Source organism: Pelodiscus sinensis, chromosome 3 (genome assembly GCF_049634645.1).
Source record: "Pelodiscus sinensis isolate JC-2024 chromosome 3, ASM4963464v1, whole genome shotgun sequence".
Lineage (NCBI taxonomy): Eukaryota > Metazoa > Chordata > Testudines > Trionychidae > Pelodiscus > Pelodiscus sinensis.
The window spans coordinates 160,598,990-160,615,806 of record NC_134713.1 but is presented as its reverse complement, the minus strand read 5'-3'; the positions used below and the strand labels follow the sequence as shown (position 1 = coordinate 160,615,806).

General features: G+C 42.1%; 1 protein-coding gene and 2 non-coding genes across 3 annotated transcripts in view; all 3 read left to right on the top strand.

The window, feature by feature from the left end:
- WDR43 (WD repeat domain 43) overlaps positions 1-16,564 on the top strand; it is a 44,863-nt gene extending 28,299 nt beyond the window's left edge. Inside the window, exons 7-18 of the mRNA XM_075925364.1 lie at positions 782-846; positions 1,736-1,907; positions 2,411-2,497; positions 5,130-5,261; positions 5,809-5,946; positions 8,385-8,471; positions 9,902-9,933; positions 13,001-13,064; positions 13,915-14,028; positions 14,539-14,608; positions 15,175-15,227; positions 15,371-16,564. Of these exons, the coding sequence (XP_075781479.1) occupies positions 782-846; positions 1,736-1,907; positions 2,411-2,497; positions 5,130-5,261; positions 5,809-5,946; positions 8,385-8,471; positions 9,902-9,933; positions 13,001-13,064; positions 13,915-14,028; positions 14,539-14,608; positions 15,175-15,227; positions 15,371-15,544 (1,188 nt within the window). The 3' untranslated portion in view covers positions 15,545-16,564. The remainder of the gene's footprint in view (positions 1-781; positions 847-1,735; positions 1,908-2,410; positions 2,498-5,129; positions 5,262-5,808; positions 5,947-8,384; positions 8,472-9,901; positions 9,934-13,000; positions 13,065-13,914; positions 14,029-14,538; positions 14,609-15,174; positions 15,228-15,370) is intronic.
- LOC112544582 (small nucleolar RNA SNORD53/SNORD92) lies at positions 1,254-1,331 on the top strand. Its single transcript, XR_003087926.1, has one exon. It is a non-coding gene; the product is annotated as a small nucleolar RNA SNORD53/SNORD92 (small nucleolar RNA).
- Positions 3,497-3,574, top strand: LOC112544583 (small nucleolar RNA SNORD53/SNORD92). The gene has a single exon (XR_003087927.1). It is a non-coding gene; the product is annotated as a small nucleolar RNA SNORD53/SNORD92 (small nucleolar RNA).
- Positions 16,565-16,817: the final 253 nt, after the last annotated feature.

Sequence of the window (16,817 nt, the reverse complement as noted above, 5' to 3'; positions counted from 1 at the left end):
CCTGCATCTGGGCCTTAGGTTCTCCATCCCAGTGTAGCCGATTAAAAATTTGATTGACTATATGATTAGTCAAAAAGGGGAAGGTGCTCAGATTCTTACATTTACTACTCTTAATTTGTTTAATCTGCAGAGCTGCAGCGGGGGTAGGTCCCAGATTGGCATGAGCCAAGACTGAACCGTGCTTACTCAGTCCTGGTTTGCACCAGGTCCAGCAGCCCTTGTCCTTGAGGGGTCTCAGCAGGGAGCTGCGACCCCATGCGGACAGCGGCTGCTGCCGGAGCAGCATCTGTTTGCAGCCAGCCTGAGCTGCCACGGACATGGGGAGGTCCTAGTGGGGAGCTGTGACACCCCCTCCTCTCCCGGCACGGTCTGGCTGCTTCGTGGTGCCCTCTTCCCTTCCCACTTCTTGGTGCTGCCTCTGATAGACTACTCACTTACATCCCTAGTAGATGCCTCAGATAGAATATGAGATGTATTATATACATACCAATAAAAGGCCAAAGAGGCATGTAATGGCTAGCTTGCAGCCTCTTGTGTTCTTTTATGGAAATAGCATCTGTGTTGATGATGCTGAAAACCTTGGTTTATTAAATAACACCAAAGCTATGCCTTTCCACTACTATCCAAACCATTTTAGTAGGATTGACCATATCAGTGGTAATTCAGTAGGTTTAATTTATATTCCTGCCATAGTAGCATATGATACCTTGTTGTGATGTATCAGTTAATGGAACTTTGTTCTGTGATCTAATGAAGACCATGTGTTGTGACTTTCTTTCAGCCAGTGAAGTTAGCAGTTGTGTGCAGAGATGGACAGTTACATTTATTTGAACACATTTTAAATGGGTAAGTGGTATTTTAAAAATTCCAAGATCTTTATTATATTTATGTATTTGAGAAGAGCCTGAGGATACTGCAAGGCATTTTGTAGTCATTTCCAAATATAGTGCTGCTTAGGTGTTAAACTGTTACATCCTGGTGATAAAGTAGGACCCAAACTCATCTCTATGGGCTTATACTCTTATGTAGTCATGAAGCAGTGACAGATGCAACAAAGTGAACGCTATAGGCAGGGCTTGCCAAACTGTGGCGAGCCCTGCTCGCCAGCTGCACTGTCTGGCGATCTGCGCACGTGCAGATGGTTCTGTGCATGTGCAGATCGCCTGAACCCAGCTCTTCCGGGTTGTAATCTTCTCGCCACGGGCGAGTAGATTGCATTATTTGTTGAGCCCTGGCTATAGGGAATCTTGGGCATGCTGTGATGACCTCCATCTTGGTTTCGCTTATTGCTGAATTCCATGAAGACACATTTCTCTTGGCTGTCTGAGCATGCCTTCTGAGGAAGAGTTCCTTGTACCATGCATTTGGCACTGTCATACGGACTTCTGTAGTTAAACTAGCTTTCAAAAACATGTCTGCTGTACTGTAGCTCATACATGATGCTTGTTTCTCAATTTATATTCTACAAAGTTGGTACTTCGGATATATTACTGTAGGAGACATTTATCTAGTGGCTAGAGCAGAAGCCTGTGAAAGTTTTTTGGATTTTACACTCAGCTCTGTTGGCTGTCAAATTAGGCAAGTTGCTTAACCTCGTTTACCTCACTTAACCCACCTTTAAAATATATAAACTGTTAAGATTGAGTTGATTGGTGATCTGATGGAAGGAGCTATAGAAGTGTTAACTATTAATGTTTTTAGCTAAATCTTTTTTGATGAAAACATTTCTTTTCAGGTACTGCAAAAAGCCCTTAACATCAAATTATACCATCCAAATAGCAACATCAGGAAAAGACAGTGATTCCACACCAAAACCGGTCCCTATTCTAGCAGCTTCATTTTGCTCTGACAAGCAATCATTGTGGCTTGTGTATGGAAACACATTACAACCCATCATTGAGAGAGTGGTAAGTAAAGGCTACTCAGTTTGGAACTAATGTTTGGTAAGAATGTAACACAAACTCCCCACTACTCTCTGAATGGATGAGTTTTTAGTTTGGACTTATGTAGTGAGGTAGCGCTTCTCTTTCCTGTGGTGTGTCAGTGCTTTCAGTACCACTTCCTGAAAGGGAATTTTAAATCTTACATTAAAATACAATATAGCTAATGTTGACAGTATTTCCCCCTGTTGTTCTAACAGGCATTGTTGACCACTGCATTTCAGCGACTTGAAAACTGATAGTAATTATTAAGCTTTGGTTGAAGGTCCTTTGTTAGCTGAATAAGTGCCTTGAAAGGCATAGCAATCTGGTAACTTGGGGGAGAAGCAGAGCAACTGCTTTCTTGAAGTAACCAAAAATTTCACGTAATTGATAATGCCTTCTGAGATATTTCTAACCCATCGAAGTAGGTTCATGAGTCAGTGGTGTTTAAATTACATTGACTATTTATCTTCTTCCCTTCCTCTTAGTCCTTGAACTCCACCGAATCCCACATATGTTTGATAAGGGATATTCAGAAGACCATGGCGCTTCAAACAGAAATGTCTGTAACAAAGGTGAGTCTTGTTTGAAACATCATCGTATTTCCATATTAAACCCTGCATTTTAGCAGAGACAATAAAGTCTACATTGGTTACTTCCAAGAAGTTCAATTACAAATAACATTCCTTGAACAAAATGCATCTCTTGGGTTTTAATTGGTCCTAGCACACAGTGCTTGGATGGAGACAGGTTATTTATTGCTTGCTAGGACCTGCTTCCTTCATCTCTGTATTAAACCTACAGTTCTTTCCCGATAGGTGCAGATTTTTGGTTTTCTAAGAACTTGCCCTTGCAGCTCTCAGTTAGGCAAGTTTGGGTTCCCTTGTTTTGGTATTCCTGTAAAACTAATCCTGCCTTTTTTGTAGGTTCTTAATGCTGTGTAATTGTAGCTTTGCTTTGAAGTGGTCTTCATATGTTCTAATTCACAGGGATACAGCACCTGGGAATGTGAACATGGAAATTGTCCACAGCAATGTCTGAGACCATGTTATACCTCTGCCCCATGTGCAGTGTTCCCAAATTATTAGAAGTGTGCTTTCTTGAAGATGCTAATCAGTAGTGGCTTTTGTTGAAGGGTGTTATTCCTCTTCTCTGTCCTCTCCCACCTTGCAACTTTGAAGTTTCAACTTTCTTTGGGTTAAGAATTTCTGAATTATTGTAAAGAACAAAAGAGCAGTTGAGGCTGCTCCCCCTTTTGTACTCTGAGAACCCAGTATTATGGTATAAGTTGGCCCTATAGATACTCTGTTCTAGAAGATTCCTGGGTTGCAGACTCATTTCACTTATCCAACAAGTATAAATGCATACAGGTGGAATTTTCTTAAACTACACTTACTAATAACTCTTAAGATACAGAGTCAATGTCACATTTAATATTGCTGCATGAGTTGGTTTATGGGATTTCAGAGTACTACATCTCTGGGTTTCTGTAAACTAGATGTGGGCATGTGCTCTTATGTAGTCAGAAGCTGGTGACAAATGCAGCGAAGTGAAAGCTATAGGGAATCTTGGGCTTGCTGTGATGACCTCCATCTTGGTTTCGCTTATTGCTGAATTCCATGAAGACACATTTCTCTTGGCTGTCTGAGCATGCCTTCTGAGGAAGAGTTCCATGGGTCATGCACTTGGCACTACCATAGGACACCTGTAGGCAGAATAGGTTTCAAAACCACATCTGTTGTACTTATAGCTACCTGAAACTGGAGTATCCCATTCTACCTACTACATCTAAATTTTACTATAAGTAAAGCAATAAATGAAATTTGATGCTGTCATTATAGTAGTCTGTATTGATATACTGACAGCTTGTGCTGATGCTTACTGGGAACCAATCGTATCTCAAAGCAAAAAGGATTAGGCCAGGTCTGTGCTTGAATAGATGACATCTAAGTTAAAAAAAAAAACAAAACACACACACACCAGATTTCTGCAGTAAGTGATTACTGGAATTTTCTAAGTGTCATGCTTCCTAGCATCAGTATTGATCCAGCATGATCACTTTGCTGCTGGAGGTGCTTACTTTCTACTCAACTTCCTTGTGTTCGTTAAAGATCCCATGGCATTTCTTTGTAAGATAAAAGGCTGCTTACTCAGGCATCGTGACCCAATGTAATCGAGGTACTTGTATTCTACCATCTTAAATGAGACCGACTGCTCAAAGGTGCAAACTTACTTGATCACATGCCCCTTCTTTTTGTCCGTAGTAGTTTGTCCCTCCCTCCTGCCACGCAGTACATACAGCAATAAAAATAAAACAACGTAAAACTCTAAACGTTAAAAAAAGGTTGATCCAAATAGAGCCAATGATCTGCTGTAATAAGAGCAAAAGAAAAATTGATTGTGAATGATACTTGCAATTAAAAACGTAGGTCACGACATAGCAAATGTATTAACATACAGATGGCAATGACTTTGTATAATCCTATGCAAACTTAACAGAAACCTATCAGAGTGCACAGTGCCATCTAGAGTCAAGTGTGTAATGCCATTTTAAGGACCCGATGTGTCTGGAGGAATCAGCTTTGCCTAGTTTATTCATTGCTGTGGATAAAATGTGCTCAGTGAATTGTCTTTTTTTCCCTACAGTTTATTACATTTGCCCTCCCCCCCCCCCCCCCCCAGCCCCTCTCTCCCCCAGAATAATGCACCTGAGCAGGGGGTCTCAACCTACAGTTTGAGAAGCTCTGCCCTAGAGTTCCACTTATTACCCTAAACTGTTGTATGGTGCTGCTGTTAAATGGTTGCTGCCTATTGGTGATAGATAAGGTGATCGCTGTATATAGTTTGAAGGTGCTATATATCATAAAGGTTGATAACATATTTCTAGCAAAGATGGAATTATTTCCATTGAAAGTGTAATTAGGAAACTTTTCCTTTTTAGCTGAATATCATAAAATAGACATAAATGATTGTCGGTGTTTTAGCCAAGTTACAAATATTAATGGAGTTAATTCATCAAATGGTCCAGTGGGATCAGCCTTAAACTTCATTATAGGACTTTCCTGTTTTAATACCATGCATTCTGGGAGTATGTGGCAGAGAATGATTTTACACAGGTCTCAAACAATAAGTTAGTGTTTTGGACTGTGAAAAAACAAACATCAACCCATTTCCTATTTGTGTGTGTGTGGATGTCTTTGTCACTAGATAAAAACACCTGTTGTGAACAAAGAAGCCAAAGTTTTAGTGCCTGGAATTCCTGGACACAGTGCAACCATCAAATCTCAGTCCTCTGGAATGCAGAAAATGGAAAGCAAAAGAAAACCTGGAGACAAAGAGGTAATCAAAGTGCTCTAACCAAGGAGTAATTAGCATGCTAGATTGGGCTGTAATATCTCCTTTTGGACAAAATATTCAGTCAGTGGTAAGTGTGATACTATTGATGTGAATAGGCTTCATCTGGGATGAGCTCTGCAGCTGTGACTGATGGCTGTCTTGACTCCAAGCCCCCATGTTGACAAGTCTACCATGTTGTTGAGGAACTATGTTGTATGTTGCCTTATTTCTACTAAATCATGTTGCTGTGCTTTGAATTCCTGACTTTTCAACTCAGACTCCATATTCTCCTCCTTCTCCAGGAATTCTTGCTCCTCATTTCTTTCCCAAATGTGTTTGCTATCCCATGAGAGATTGAGAGTTTGTCTTGCTTAAAAAAAGCAGCAAGACAGGTCTTCACATCAAGAACTGTTGCATAGGGTTTAGTGTTCTGTTTCAGCTTGTGGCTCAGAAATGCTTTTGAGAGAACAGATTTGGTAGTGGATGCTAGCATTACGTATTGGTTGCAAGACGGTTTAAGTGATGCTGTCCATATCTTTCTCTTCTGCAGGATAGTATTGAAGACCGTCTTGGTGCAATGGATATTGATACTGTGAAAATAAAAACAAAAGGTGGCCTTCCACAAACTGACAGCTTTGCAGTGCTTTTGGTTCAGGGTTTGGAAAGCAATGATCCTGTTATCTTAAATGTAAGTGTTAACTTGAGCATCACATGGTGCTCTTTTTTTATTCTGCTTAGACTTGTAAAGTGGCTTCTCGTCACTTGCTCTTTGCTGCTTTTTGCCTTGACACACACAGTAATCTAGCTTCCATGTGCATTGCTTCAATTAATATTTGCCACATTTTTCCTTTTTGTTTGCTTTGCAAGATGTCTTCTAGAGTTTCTCCCCAACTGAACCCCTGAATTTCAAAGCTGATTAATTTTGTTATGCTACAGAAATGTAGAGTTGGAGGGTCTTTTAGTTCATTTTGTGCTGAGGCAGAGCCACATACAATATACTCACTCCTCTTTAATCCAGTAACTCTGGGAAATAGGATATGCGGGAGTATGGAATTTTCCAGACCATGGAGGGTGCTGTGGAGTCTTGGTGTGAGGGCGATGGAGGTGGGCACTTTACCTGGCACCTGACTCTAGGAAGCACACATGGCTTCACACTTCCCGCTGCCATGAGAGTAGTGTGGGAAAGACCAGTGCTGCTGCCATTCCCCTAGCTGGGAGGGAGGGGAAGTGATAATGCATGGAGCTGTTTCCTCCTCCCCTTTTCAGAGTCCAAGCCATGGATGTTGCTAGATCAGGAACCACCCTGGTTGTGGGTTCAGGTGTACATCTTCTAGATCAGGGGTCTCCAAACTTTTCTGCCCGAGGGCCGCATTAACTATCAAACAGCAGTTCGGGGGCCGACTACACACTTGAGGTCCAAATAAAAAACAATCAAAACATGGATGTTGTTTTTAATTATTTATTTAATATTATTTTAGTCAGTTATTATTTAATAACACATTGATACACTACACATGAACACCTGTATTAGTGTGAATGGTGAAATTGTTTCCTGGATGCCAAAATAGAGCCCAGCCCACTAGTGACCTCATGAGAGAGCTAGCCAATAGGATAAGAACGCACTGGCCAATAGGGAGCAATTGTCCACGCCAAGTCCCAACCCCTCTTGCTGTGAGGGACGCGCAGAGCCCGGGCTCGGCCGTCGGTCCGCAGGGCGTGTGGCCGACCGTTGGCGGCTCCGATCCCCCGCACCTCCGGCCGGGGAGTCTCGCTGCCCAGGGCAAGGGCTGCGCGGGTCCAGAGTCCCTCCTCCGTCCCGCTGGCTCCTCCGGCTTCCCTCTCCTGGCTGCCTGCCCAAAAGAAAGTGAGTGCCGGCCGCCCCTGTCCTTCCGGCCCCTCCCCCTTTTGAGCCGGCACGCACGGGGCGTGCCGCTCACCCTGGCGTCCCTGCCCCTTCTCCTGGGTCCTGCCGCCTTCCTCGCCTGCCGCGCCTGCGGCTGTGCGCCCTCGCTCCCCTCCCCGTGGGCTTTCCCCTGGGCTCCGCTGCGCTGCGCCGCTCGGCGCTTCTCCAGGGGAGGGGCTGTTAGTGCGGGGAGTTTCTTCCCCGTCACAGTCTCCACGGGCCGGATGAGAGGGCCTCGCGGGCCGCATCCGGCCCGCGGGCCGTAGTTTGGAGACCCCTGTTCTAGATCATCCATGACAGAAGATTATCTAAATTGTACTTCTCCAGTGATGAGGATTCCACAGCCTCTCTTGATAATCATGTTTAAGTATTTAACTAACTTTGGAGTTAAACTTTTTCCTAATATGTAACTTTGCTGCATATTAATCGGATTGCCACTTGTCCTATCTTCAGTGACTATGGAGAAAAGTTACAAAGAGGATGGATCAAATTTGAAGACTATATTGTCAGGTCTCCATCAATCATCTTTAAATATAACCTTTTCTCACCAGTCACATAAAAATGGTTATCTAGCCCTTAATATTAAAAATGTGGCACTGTTTCTCTTTGGGTTTGATTAGAACATGGTTTCTACTCAGATCTGACATTTTCTGAGTGGATATGCTTTTGACGAGTTGCCCACAAGTCAGTTGATGAAAAGCTTACTGTTTGGTGTGTGGAAGTGGGAGGGTTAAATATTTAAGAGAATTTGGTTCTGCCTTTCAGTCCTTGGAGTCCTGAATCTGAAATCCTTTATCCACCGCACAGTCGGAACACAAACAGTAGCAAGGAGAACTTTCCTGATTCTTCCAACCTTAACATGGAGTGGCTATGTGATGGATTAAATGTAATTGTGTTCATGACCCAGTCATTCCAGTATTTTTTTATGAGAATTATTTGAGAACCAGAGCCTCTCTTATGTAATGTCTACACTTTTTCATATCACTCAAGAACTTGTTTGTTTAGAAATTGCTCCATTAATGACTCTTCCATGCTCACTTTTGCTTTGGCACACACGTTCTCAGACTCTACATATAAGGTTGAGATGTCAGATTAGAACCTCATCTTTTTCTTTCCCCTGTACATATGTGCCCTGTAGATATGGTGTATCCTTGGTATTTTTGATTGAATGCATAGGTATTTATTGATGAGTGTTTCTCTGATTTCATATTTCCTCTTCACAGAAAGTGCTTCAAACAAGAAAGGATGGTTTAATAAAGAACACAGTAGCTAGGATGCCGGTACATGCTGTCATTCCATTGCTCCATGAGGTAGGAGAATTCCTGCTACAGAACAAGTTAACCCTGGGCTTTTCCTCCTACTTGAAATCCAAACATACACCTGCTTTTACTCCATAGAATCAGTGTGGAGGTTGTGCAGTATGGAAGCAGTTGTTATCTTAACTCTGTAAATTGTCTCATGAGGTTGAGGCAAACATGAAACCATGCCATTCCTAAAGATGAGCTTATCCTCTCAGTTGTGTTAGAGAGATTAATCTCATACTGGTTTAGGCACTTAACAGAGGCCAGCTTTTTTCTTTTTTCTTAAAGGCATGTCGTCTTCTTTTTAATACAAATGGCTTTGGCTTGATTTCACTATTGATGGTAATCTTGAATGAGGAATGCTGACTCAGCCATTTTTTGAATGTTAAACTGCATGAAGCATACACTTAGGCTGCATCTAGATTGGCATGATTTTCCGGAAATGCTTTTAACGGAAAAGTTTTCCGTTAAAAGCATTTTTGGAACAGAGCGTCTAGATTGGCACGGACACTTTTCCGCAAAAGCACTTTTTGCGGAAAAGCGTCCGTGCCAATCTAGACGCGCTTTTCCGCAAAAAAGCCCCGATCGCCATTTTCGTGATCAGGGCTTTTTTGTGGAAAACAAATCTGAGCTGTCTATTCTGGCCCTTTTGCTCAAAAGCTTTGCGCAAAAGGGACTTTTGCCTGAACGGGAGCAGAATAGTATTTCTGCAAGAAGCACTGATTTCTTACAGTAGGAAGTCAGTACTTTTGCAGAAATTCAAATGGCCAGTGTAGACAGCTGGCAAGTTTTTCTGGAAAAGCAGCTGATTTTCCAGAAAAACTGGTCAGTCTAGAGACAGCCTTACTGATAGGTTCATTCTGCATAGGTACTGACAGGCAAGGTTTCCAATATAGACCCCTCTTTGTTTGATCGTTTTTTCTGATATGTGCAAGTACATTTGATTACTAGTTAGGGAGAGTAAAGACCTTAACTTGACAAGTATATCCTTTCTAGAGCTTGAGACTTTTATTTAGTGTTCAGCACCCTTTTCCTGCAACAGTAGCCTGTTTGATCAGTGTTTCACCTGTGCAGCAGGAAATATTAAATATAGTGAGATTTTGCATGCACAGTCACAAAGATTTAGTTCTGGTTGTTGCTGCCAGCTAGACTTGGTGTCTGTGCTTTTGTAACAATTTGACTCCATTACATTAGCTTCAGTGGTGTTACTGTAATGAGGCTCTACTCCTGCAAAAACAATCAGTACCCTGTTCCAGGACATAGCGCAACTAACATGAATGTCACAGTGTATGTGTTTAGTGCTGGTGATTTTGTAACTGACTTTAAATATCTGAGGATTTTTGTGACTTGATTTCCAGGCTGATACACAGATGTAATGTCAGGATGAGAATTGTGATGTATGCCATATTTCTAAGTGACCTCATCTTTCTTTCTTTCAGATTACAAAGAGGTTGCAAGGCCACCCATATAGGTAAGAGAAACAATTCACAAGCAAGCCTAGCTGACTTTTAAAGGAAAGGTGCTTTTGTTTTGATAAGGCCCATGGTAATCATCAAATGGTTATAAAATTATAGCCTCGTGAAAGGAAACGTTTGACTTGACTGATGGAGGCTGCCGCTGCCTGGGAAGGTTGTTTCTTTCAGAAGTCCAGTCTATTCGATACATCATTGCATAAATGAAAGAGAATGGAAAAGGACATCTGAATATGGAAACAGTATCCTCTTAATTCATTACTCACTGGACCACTGGCCACCCGTATTAGCAGTTTTTACAATTAAAACAAAACAGCCATGAGTTAAAACTTCTAAGTATCAGGATACCAATAAAACAGAGTTCAGGACAGTCTTCCCATAATTAATTCCAGCAAGAGAGCAGGAAAACTAAGAAATTACCTACATCCTTTTCAGCATTGCATTCTGTTGTCCTACATATGCAAACAGACTTCAATAGTTGCCTTAATTGCCCTATAGACAAATAGCAAAAACTTAAGCATTCTTCTCGTATTTTTGTTAAGAAATAAACTACATGGTAACTGCAGTGAATTTTTTTTGAACGAATACAATGTGCAGTATCTCTGAATATACCTTATACAGTAAAACTCTGATGGTCTGGCATCTGATGGTCCGGCACCATCAGGAACCCGGAAGTGCTCCGGGCAGCCGGACCATTGGAGCTGCTCTGCCCCCAGCTTCCCCGATTCAGCCGCTGCTGAAACTGACCAGCGGCTGAATTGGGGAAGCCAGGGGAAGAGCAGTTGGAGTGCTGCCGGTAGGTCCCGTAGCACTGCCCCTTGGGGCTGAGGGACCAACCCGGCAGCCCCCCAGCTGTCCCCGGTTCAGCTGCTGCTGAAACTGACCAGCAGCTGACTCCAGGAAGCTCGAGGCAGAGCTGCTCTGCCCCGGGCTTCCTGGAATCAGCCCCTGATCAGTTTCAGCAGCAGCTGAATCGGGGACAGCTTGGGGGCTGCCGGGTTGGTCCCCGCAGCGCCGAGGTGCAGCGCTACCTGACCAACCCGGCAGCGCCCCAGCTGCTCTGTTCCAGGTGTCCCAATTCAGCTGCTGTTGAAAACTAACCAGCAGCGGCTGAATCAGGGATGCCTGGGGCAGAGCCGGACTATCGGAAGGGGGGGGGGGGGGGCTATGAGAGGTCTATGGTGGGGTGGGAGGGATGCCACCCCAGGCCCCTCATAGCCCCCCCTTCCAATAGTCCAGCATATCTGGTAATCCGGCACCCCCTGGCTCCTAAAGGTGCCGGATTATCGGAAGTTTACTGTACTAAGGATATTAACTAACATGTATTTGTGTAAACATGTAACCATTGGAATTCTTAGTGGTTACATGTTAACATGGGGAGCCAGCTCTCTCTCACCCCTTGCTGCCTCTGTGGCTGGCAGTGGGGGTCGGCGGAGATGACTTGAAAGCCACTTCCCACGTGTACCCATTCCTGTCTGCCCCCTACGCCCCAAGTGCTGCTGTGTCTGGGAGGCAGCGGGCAGGCAGGCAGCTCCATGGGAGCTGGCAAATGCAGGGAGCCAGCTTAAAAGCCAGCTCTCCACGGGCACTGGCTCCTGCCTCCACCTCCCCTGCTGCCTGTGCTGCAGAGGCAGCAAGTGGGGGAGTGTGTAGTTGTTTAAGATTAACCGATAAACCCAGGTTTATCAGTTAATCATGTAAACAACGAAATGCTAACGTCCCTACCTTATACTGAGATTTTTTTGTGAACTTTTATTGACTTAATAGAATAGAGAGCTTCTAAATTCTCAGTTAAGTTGACCAAAAGCCTTTGTAACCCAGTGGCCTTTTAATGTTTCAGAGACTATGTTCAAATCTTTGAAATGAATAGGCCAGCCAGATATATGAAACACCTCTTAATAGCTAGGTGAAACAAATAGCAGTTAGAATCCCTTGTTCACTGCCTCTCCTAAATCAGAACATCCACTTACAATCTGGAGTGGGGGAGCAGAAATGAGGGGTGTGTGTGTGTGTGTGTGTGTGTGTGTGTGTCAAGTTCTCAGATTTAGTTTCAGACTTGAGAATTAGACAGTACATACACATGAATTTGTAAATATTTGTAGTAGGGATGTTAATGGTTAACTGTGTTCTCAGCTACACAATGAACCTGGGCACAGAGGCAGCAGCTCGGAGGAGAGGGAGGCAAGAGCTGGTGCCAGCAGAGCTGCCTGCCCCCCCCCTACCCCTGGCACTTTTGCTTCTGATACAGAGGAGCAATGTGGGGGAGGGGGCAGGCAGAAGCCCAGGGACCCTGCTTCTTGCAAGTACTGGCTCCCATCTCTTTCCCCTTCTTTACCCCCCTGTTCCCCTCATGCTACTGCCTCCCTCAGGCGGCAGCAGCGTGGGGTGGGAGGAAGAGGGAGTGGGTACTTGCAGGGAGCCATCTTAAGTCAGCTGCTGCCGCCACCATCCCCACACAATTTAAATGTGTACCTGCTGAAAATGTCAGTAGGTACACATTGACACAAATAAATGCATATTAACATTCCTAATTTGTACAGTTCTCAGTATTGGCAATTAATATGTATAGTTTACAAAGGATAATCTAAATCTGAATAGTTTATTAACATACAAATCACAAAATAGTTGAACTTCATATTGAGAAGAATTGTTAAATAGCTACTAGATTAGTCATCTCCTAACTGGACAGAAATATTTTATCAGTACTAGGACAATCCCAGAGTTATCTGTCATGTTCTTAATTTGTGAGGCTAAGTTTACTTCATAATTTGGAAAATGAAGAGTGCATTTAGATCTTTGATTAATCTAAATTTAGCAAGGAGGAGAGCTTTGCTTGTACAAAGAGCAAATTTTAATATAACTAGATGCTTAAATGACTCTTCTAGTTCTAATGGAACTATTTCTTCTATCTGTGTAAATGAATTGTTCTTATTTCTAGCTTAAGCGTCTCTTTTCTAAAACATAACACTGAAACACTTTCATTTAAACCATTTTGGTGGTCAGAAAATACAAGATGTTTTGTGGGCTATGCTCATCTTTTATTTATTGTACTCTCCTCTCTTCCAGTGCCTTACAGATGGTCCGGTGGCTAAAGTCTGTTTTCACTATACATGCATCCTACCTTTCCACGGTAAATATCTCGCTCTATAGTTGATGCTTGCAGTTAAATAAAATTTACTTGTGTTCTTGTTTTGCCCTTGTTGTTCCATTAGAAGTCAACCCTCCAATGTCCTAATCTGGTACTACTACTGTCTAAATGACTCTTCGCCCCCCCCCCCCCCCAAAGGATATTTCATGTAACATGCAACACCTTTTTTCCCTCCTCAAAATCCTATAAATTACCCAGTTGCTGTAATTGAGTCCAGTACAACCATTAGCATGGAATCAAAACTGAATTCATTAGCATGCCTCTGTTAGTTAAGGACTCATACAGAGCTGACTGAATAGTGGAATATTAGCTGGGTGTCATGGATAAGCTAGTACAGGAGTGTTCAGCCTCTTGACTTCTCGTTTCAAAGCCTGCCTTCATTCACAAGTGAAGGTTGAATTTAATCTTGACCTAGGGATAGAAACAATTAGTTTGGTGCAATTGGCCTTCTGCTCCCAAAGGGTCCAGGTCTAGAATGGGGGTTTGTGGCCTAGGATTGATGTGCAATTTATATTCCCAGACTGGTAGTTGATACTTATACAGCCCCCATTTGTACTCTTCATACTGTAAACCACAATGAAGCGAAGAAGGAACGTTAGGTGTGCATTAGCTGGAAGTGGATGATAGCTCATGCCTCTAGCCTAGATAAGCAATGGTTTAAACAGACTGCTTGAGGTAATAATTGTTCATCCGTAGTGAAATCTCAGTTCTCATTTTGTCTGACAGTATGAGCAAAGGCTCTGCAGTCAGCACCCAGAATGCAATCTCAAATCTTCTTATGAAATGGAGGGGGACAACAAAACAGCCTCATTCTTATGCTTTTTCTCTAAAGTTACCAGACCTGGTTCCCCAGTTGGGCATGCTATATCAGTTAATGGAGAGCAGAGTAAAAACATTGCAGAAGCTCTCTCGCCTCCATGGAAAACTCTATCTTACCATCACCCAGGTGAGTTCAAGCTATAAACACTGGAGTATAAGGTGGAAATGTTGTTTGAAGTGGTGGTTGTCTTCAAATTTGATGTGACTGGACCTACTATCCACACCACAGTACAGTTGCTGGTTAGTCACGCTGATAATGCTAAAGGCAGCATAGTTGATTAACAAGCATTTTGCTGCTGATCTTTTTTCTAAACTGACTGAATATTACTTAATTGGGGATATGTTTTTATTGAAGGTTGTCACCTTTTTCCTTTTGATTTACATGCTATTCCTCAATCTTTTTAGCATGAAAATAAGCTGGAAAATTTTTAAACCACTTAAGATGCATCTCCTTTAGTATTGTAACTATTTTTCCCTTTCTAAATACTTAGCTAAAATCTATAGAGATGGATGAAAAAATGAAATTTCCATCAAGTCTGGATTTTATTCAAGTTGTGATGAGTTGTGTAAACATTTAGTACGCTTTAAGATTGGATTCCAAGGTTGCAATTTATTGTGATTTGCAAATCCCTTTCAGGTTGCAGCACTAGAAAAACTTCAGGATGTAACGGATGTTAATCAGACTGCAAAACTGGTGTATGAAGAAGGTAAGTAGAAGACTTCCTGTGAAGTTAGCCATTCCATTCAAATTCTGTGCCTCTTGCTGTGTGATCTGCCATGGAGAATTTGCTTGAAGTCAATGGAGGGAAGAAGGCAGTACAGGAGTTGTCAGTTACTCGCTAGTTGGATTCTTTCTTCTCCAGTTATGAAAACCTTTAATTGCAAGCCCAATATGCTGCTTAATTCCAGTGCCAGGAATCCATATTTATTGGCCAAGGTGTCTGATGAAGAATGAATCTTTCCTGAAGATGAACTCACTAAAAGAAGCTTCCAAATCTGTTCCCAATACAGAAGATTTAAAACTGTACACCTGAGGTTTTGGTCTTAGGTTGACTTGGAATTACTGTATGAATGACAACGATGATTGAGCAACAGTACATTGTGCTTGATTTATACTGATCAAAGTAACCTAAAGATGAGACTTGGTAGATCTTAAATGGCACAGCCAGTTAATTTGTAGTGGTATGTGATCTTGGATTTCATGTGAGCAAAAACTGCATCAAACCTGTTATGCTCTCCAGGCTTATGTTCTCAATTTATTTTTCATTTACAGAATCCTCAGAGGATGGTTCTGAAGATGAAATGATTGCAGATAAAGATTCAGATGTAAGTAAAATTCTCTGTCCAGGACTTCAGTCTTTCACTTGACTGATTGCTGAAGTATAGGATTGCAGAAATGCTTGTACCAAATATTAAGATGTTCCTGATTTTTTTTTTATTTATGTATTTATATTTATTTTTTGTTCCAGGAGAACTGGGATGAAGATGAGGCGAAAGGAGAGCAATCAGATGATGAGGCGAAAGGAGAGCAATCAGATGATGAGGAGAAAGAGGAGCAATCAGATGAACAACAAATGGCTGTTGAAAAAGAAATCAATGGGGAATCTGATTTGGACCCAGAAAATGAAAGTGAAGAAGAATAAATGGTTTTAAACAAAACCAAAGCATCTGTTAAAAGAAGCAGGCTGCCAGAACTCTAAAATTCTGGATCTCTTTGCTGAAAGTTGATGTAGTCACATAGGCCAGGCATGAGTCTACGCTTCCACATACAGGGGCACATCTGGGCACTGCATTCCCGAACCCAGAATGCTTAACCATGCCAGCCTTCTCTTCCCCCAAATCCCCAGGCTTATATTAAACATTTCTGCCATCTCATGGTCAGATTAGGCCCTTCTCATGGACAAGCATATTTGTATTCAAGTGAAATAAATCTGCCACCGCCATTTGTGTGGTAAACTTGTTGCAGCTTTACATTGAATTTGTTTCAAATATAACAGATCAAAGACCAATCTATACCTTCTTTTCTCACTTCAGTTAACAATAGCAAGTGGGCATCCTGCTGCATTTTTTTTGAAAAAAACAAAAATAAAAAATATTTTTTTAATATTTAAATTCACTATTGAATTTCTTCATTTTCTCCTAATAGGCTCACCAGTCCCTTGGCAAGGTCTGAATGCCAGCCTGGTTTAAAACAGCTTTTTCTTTTTTAAACAAAATTGGACTTGCCTTTTATATGTATGTATAAATCTATGGCTTTTCTTGTGCTTCAGAAGAACATTAGAACTCTCAGTGGTTTCTAATTTGTTTTAACTGATCCTGTATATAGGTTTAATGCTGACACAGGGAGGGACTTCATCTTGAGGGGGGCGAGGGAGGAGGAATGGAAAAATTAGGGAGAGGGGAGGGTGAATGCTTGTGAATATGTAACGCAAAGTGTATACGTTTATTACTGTTTTTTAATCTCTGTGGCAGGACGAGGATTGCTATTAGCCCAGCTAATTAAAGCTGAAGTGGTATAAACACATTTTTAAGAGCAAGAAATGGTAAAGGTTTGAGCCATTCACCAGTATAATGTACAGAATATTTGTCTATAAATGGAGCTGTTGCAACTTAATACTGCCCTCTTTGTAAAGTGAATAAATATACACCTCCTTTACCAAGTACTTTTTCTGTAATATGTGTGGAGATACAAGAGGTGGTATGCTTGAGAGAGTTGTCTCAAACATGTTCTGGCTTGAAGCACATCCAGTGGTAACTCGTTTTCAGCTCTGTCTTTAGCTGTACCTGCTGGCTTTGCTGACACAAACAAGCTTTCTCTATGCTTGGCTTCAGCGTGCTCTGGGGGAGACAGAGTTGGATTCTCTTTTCTGCACAGCATTGTCTGCCAAATTCACTTCAGTTTAGAATCTAAAGTAA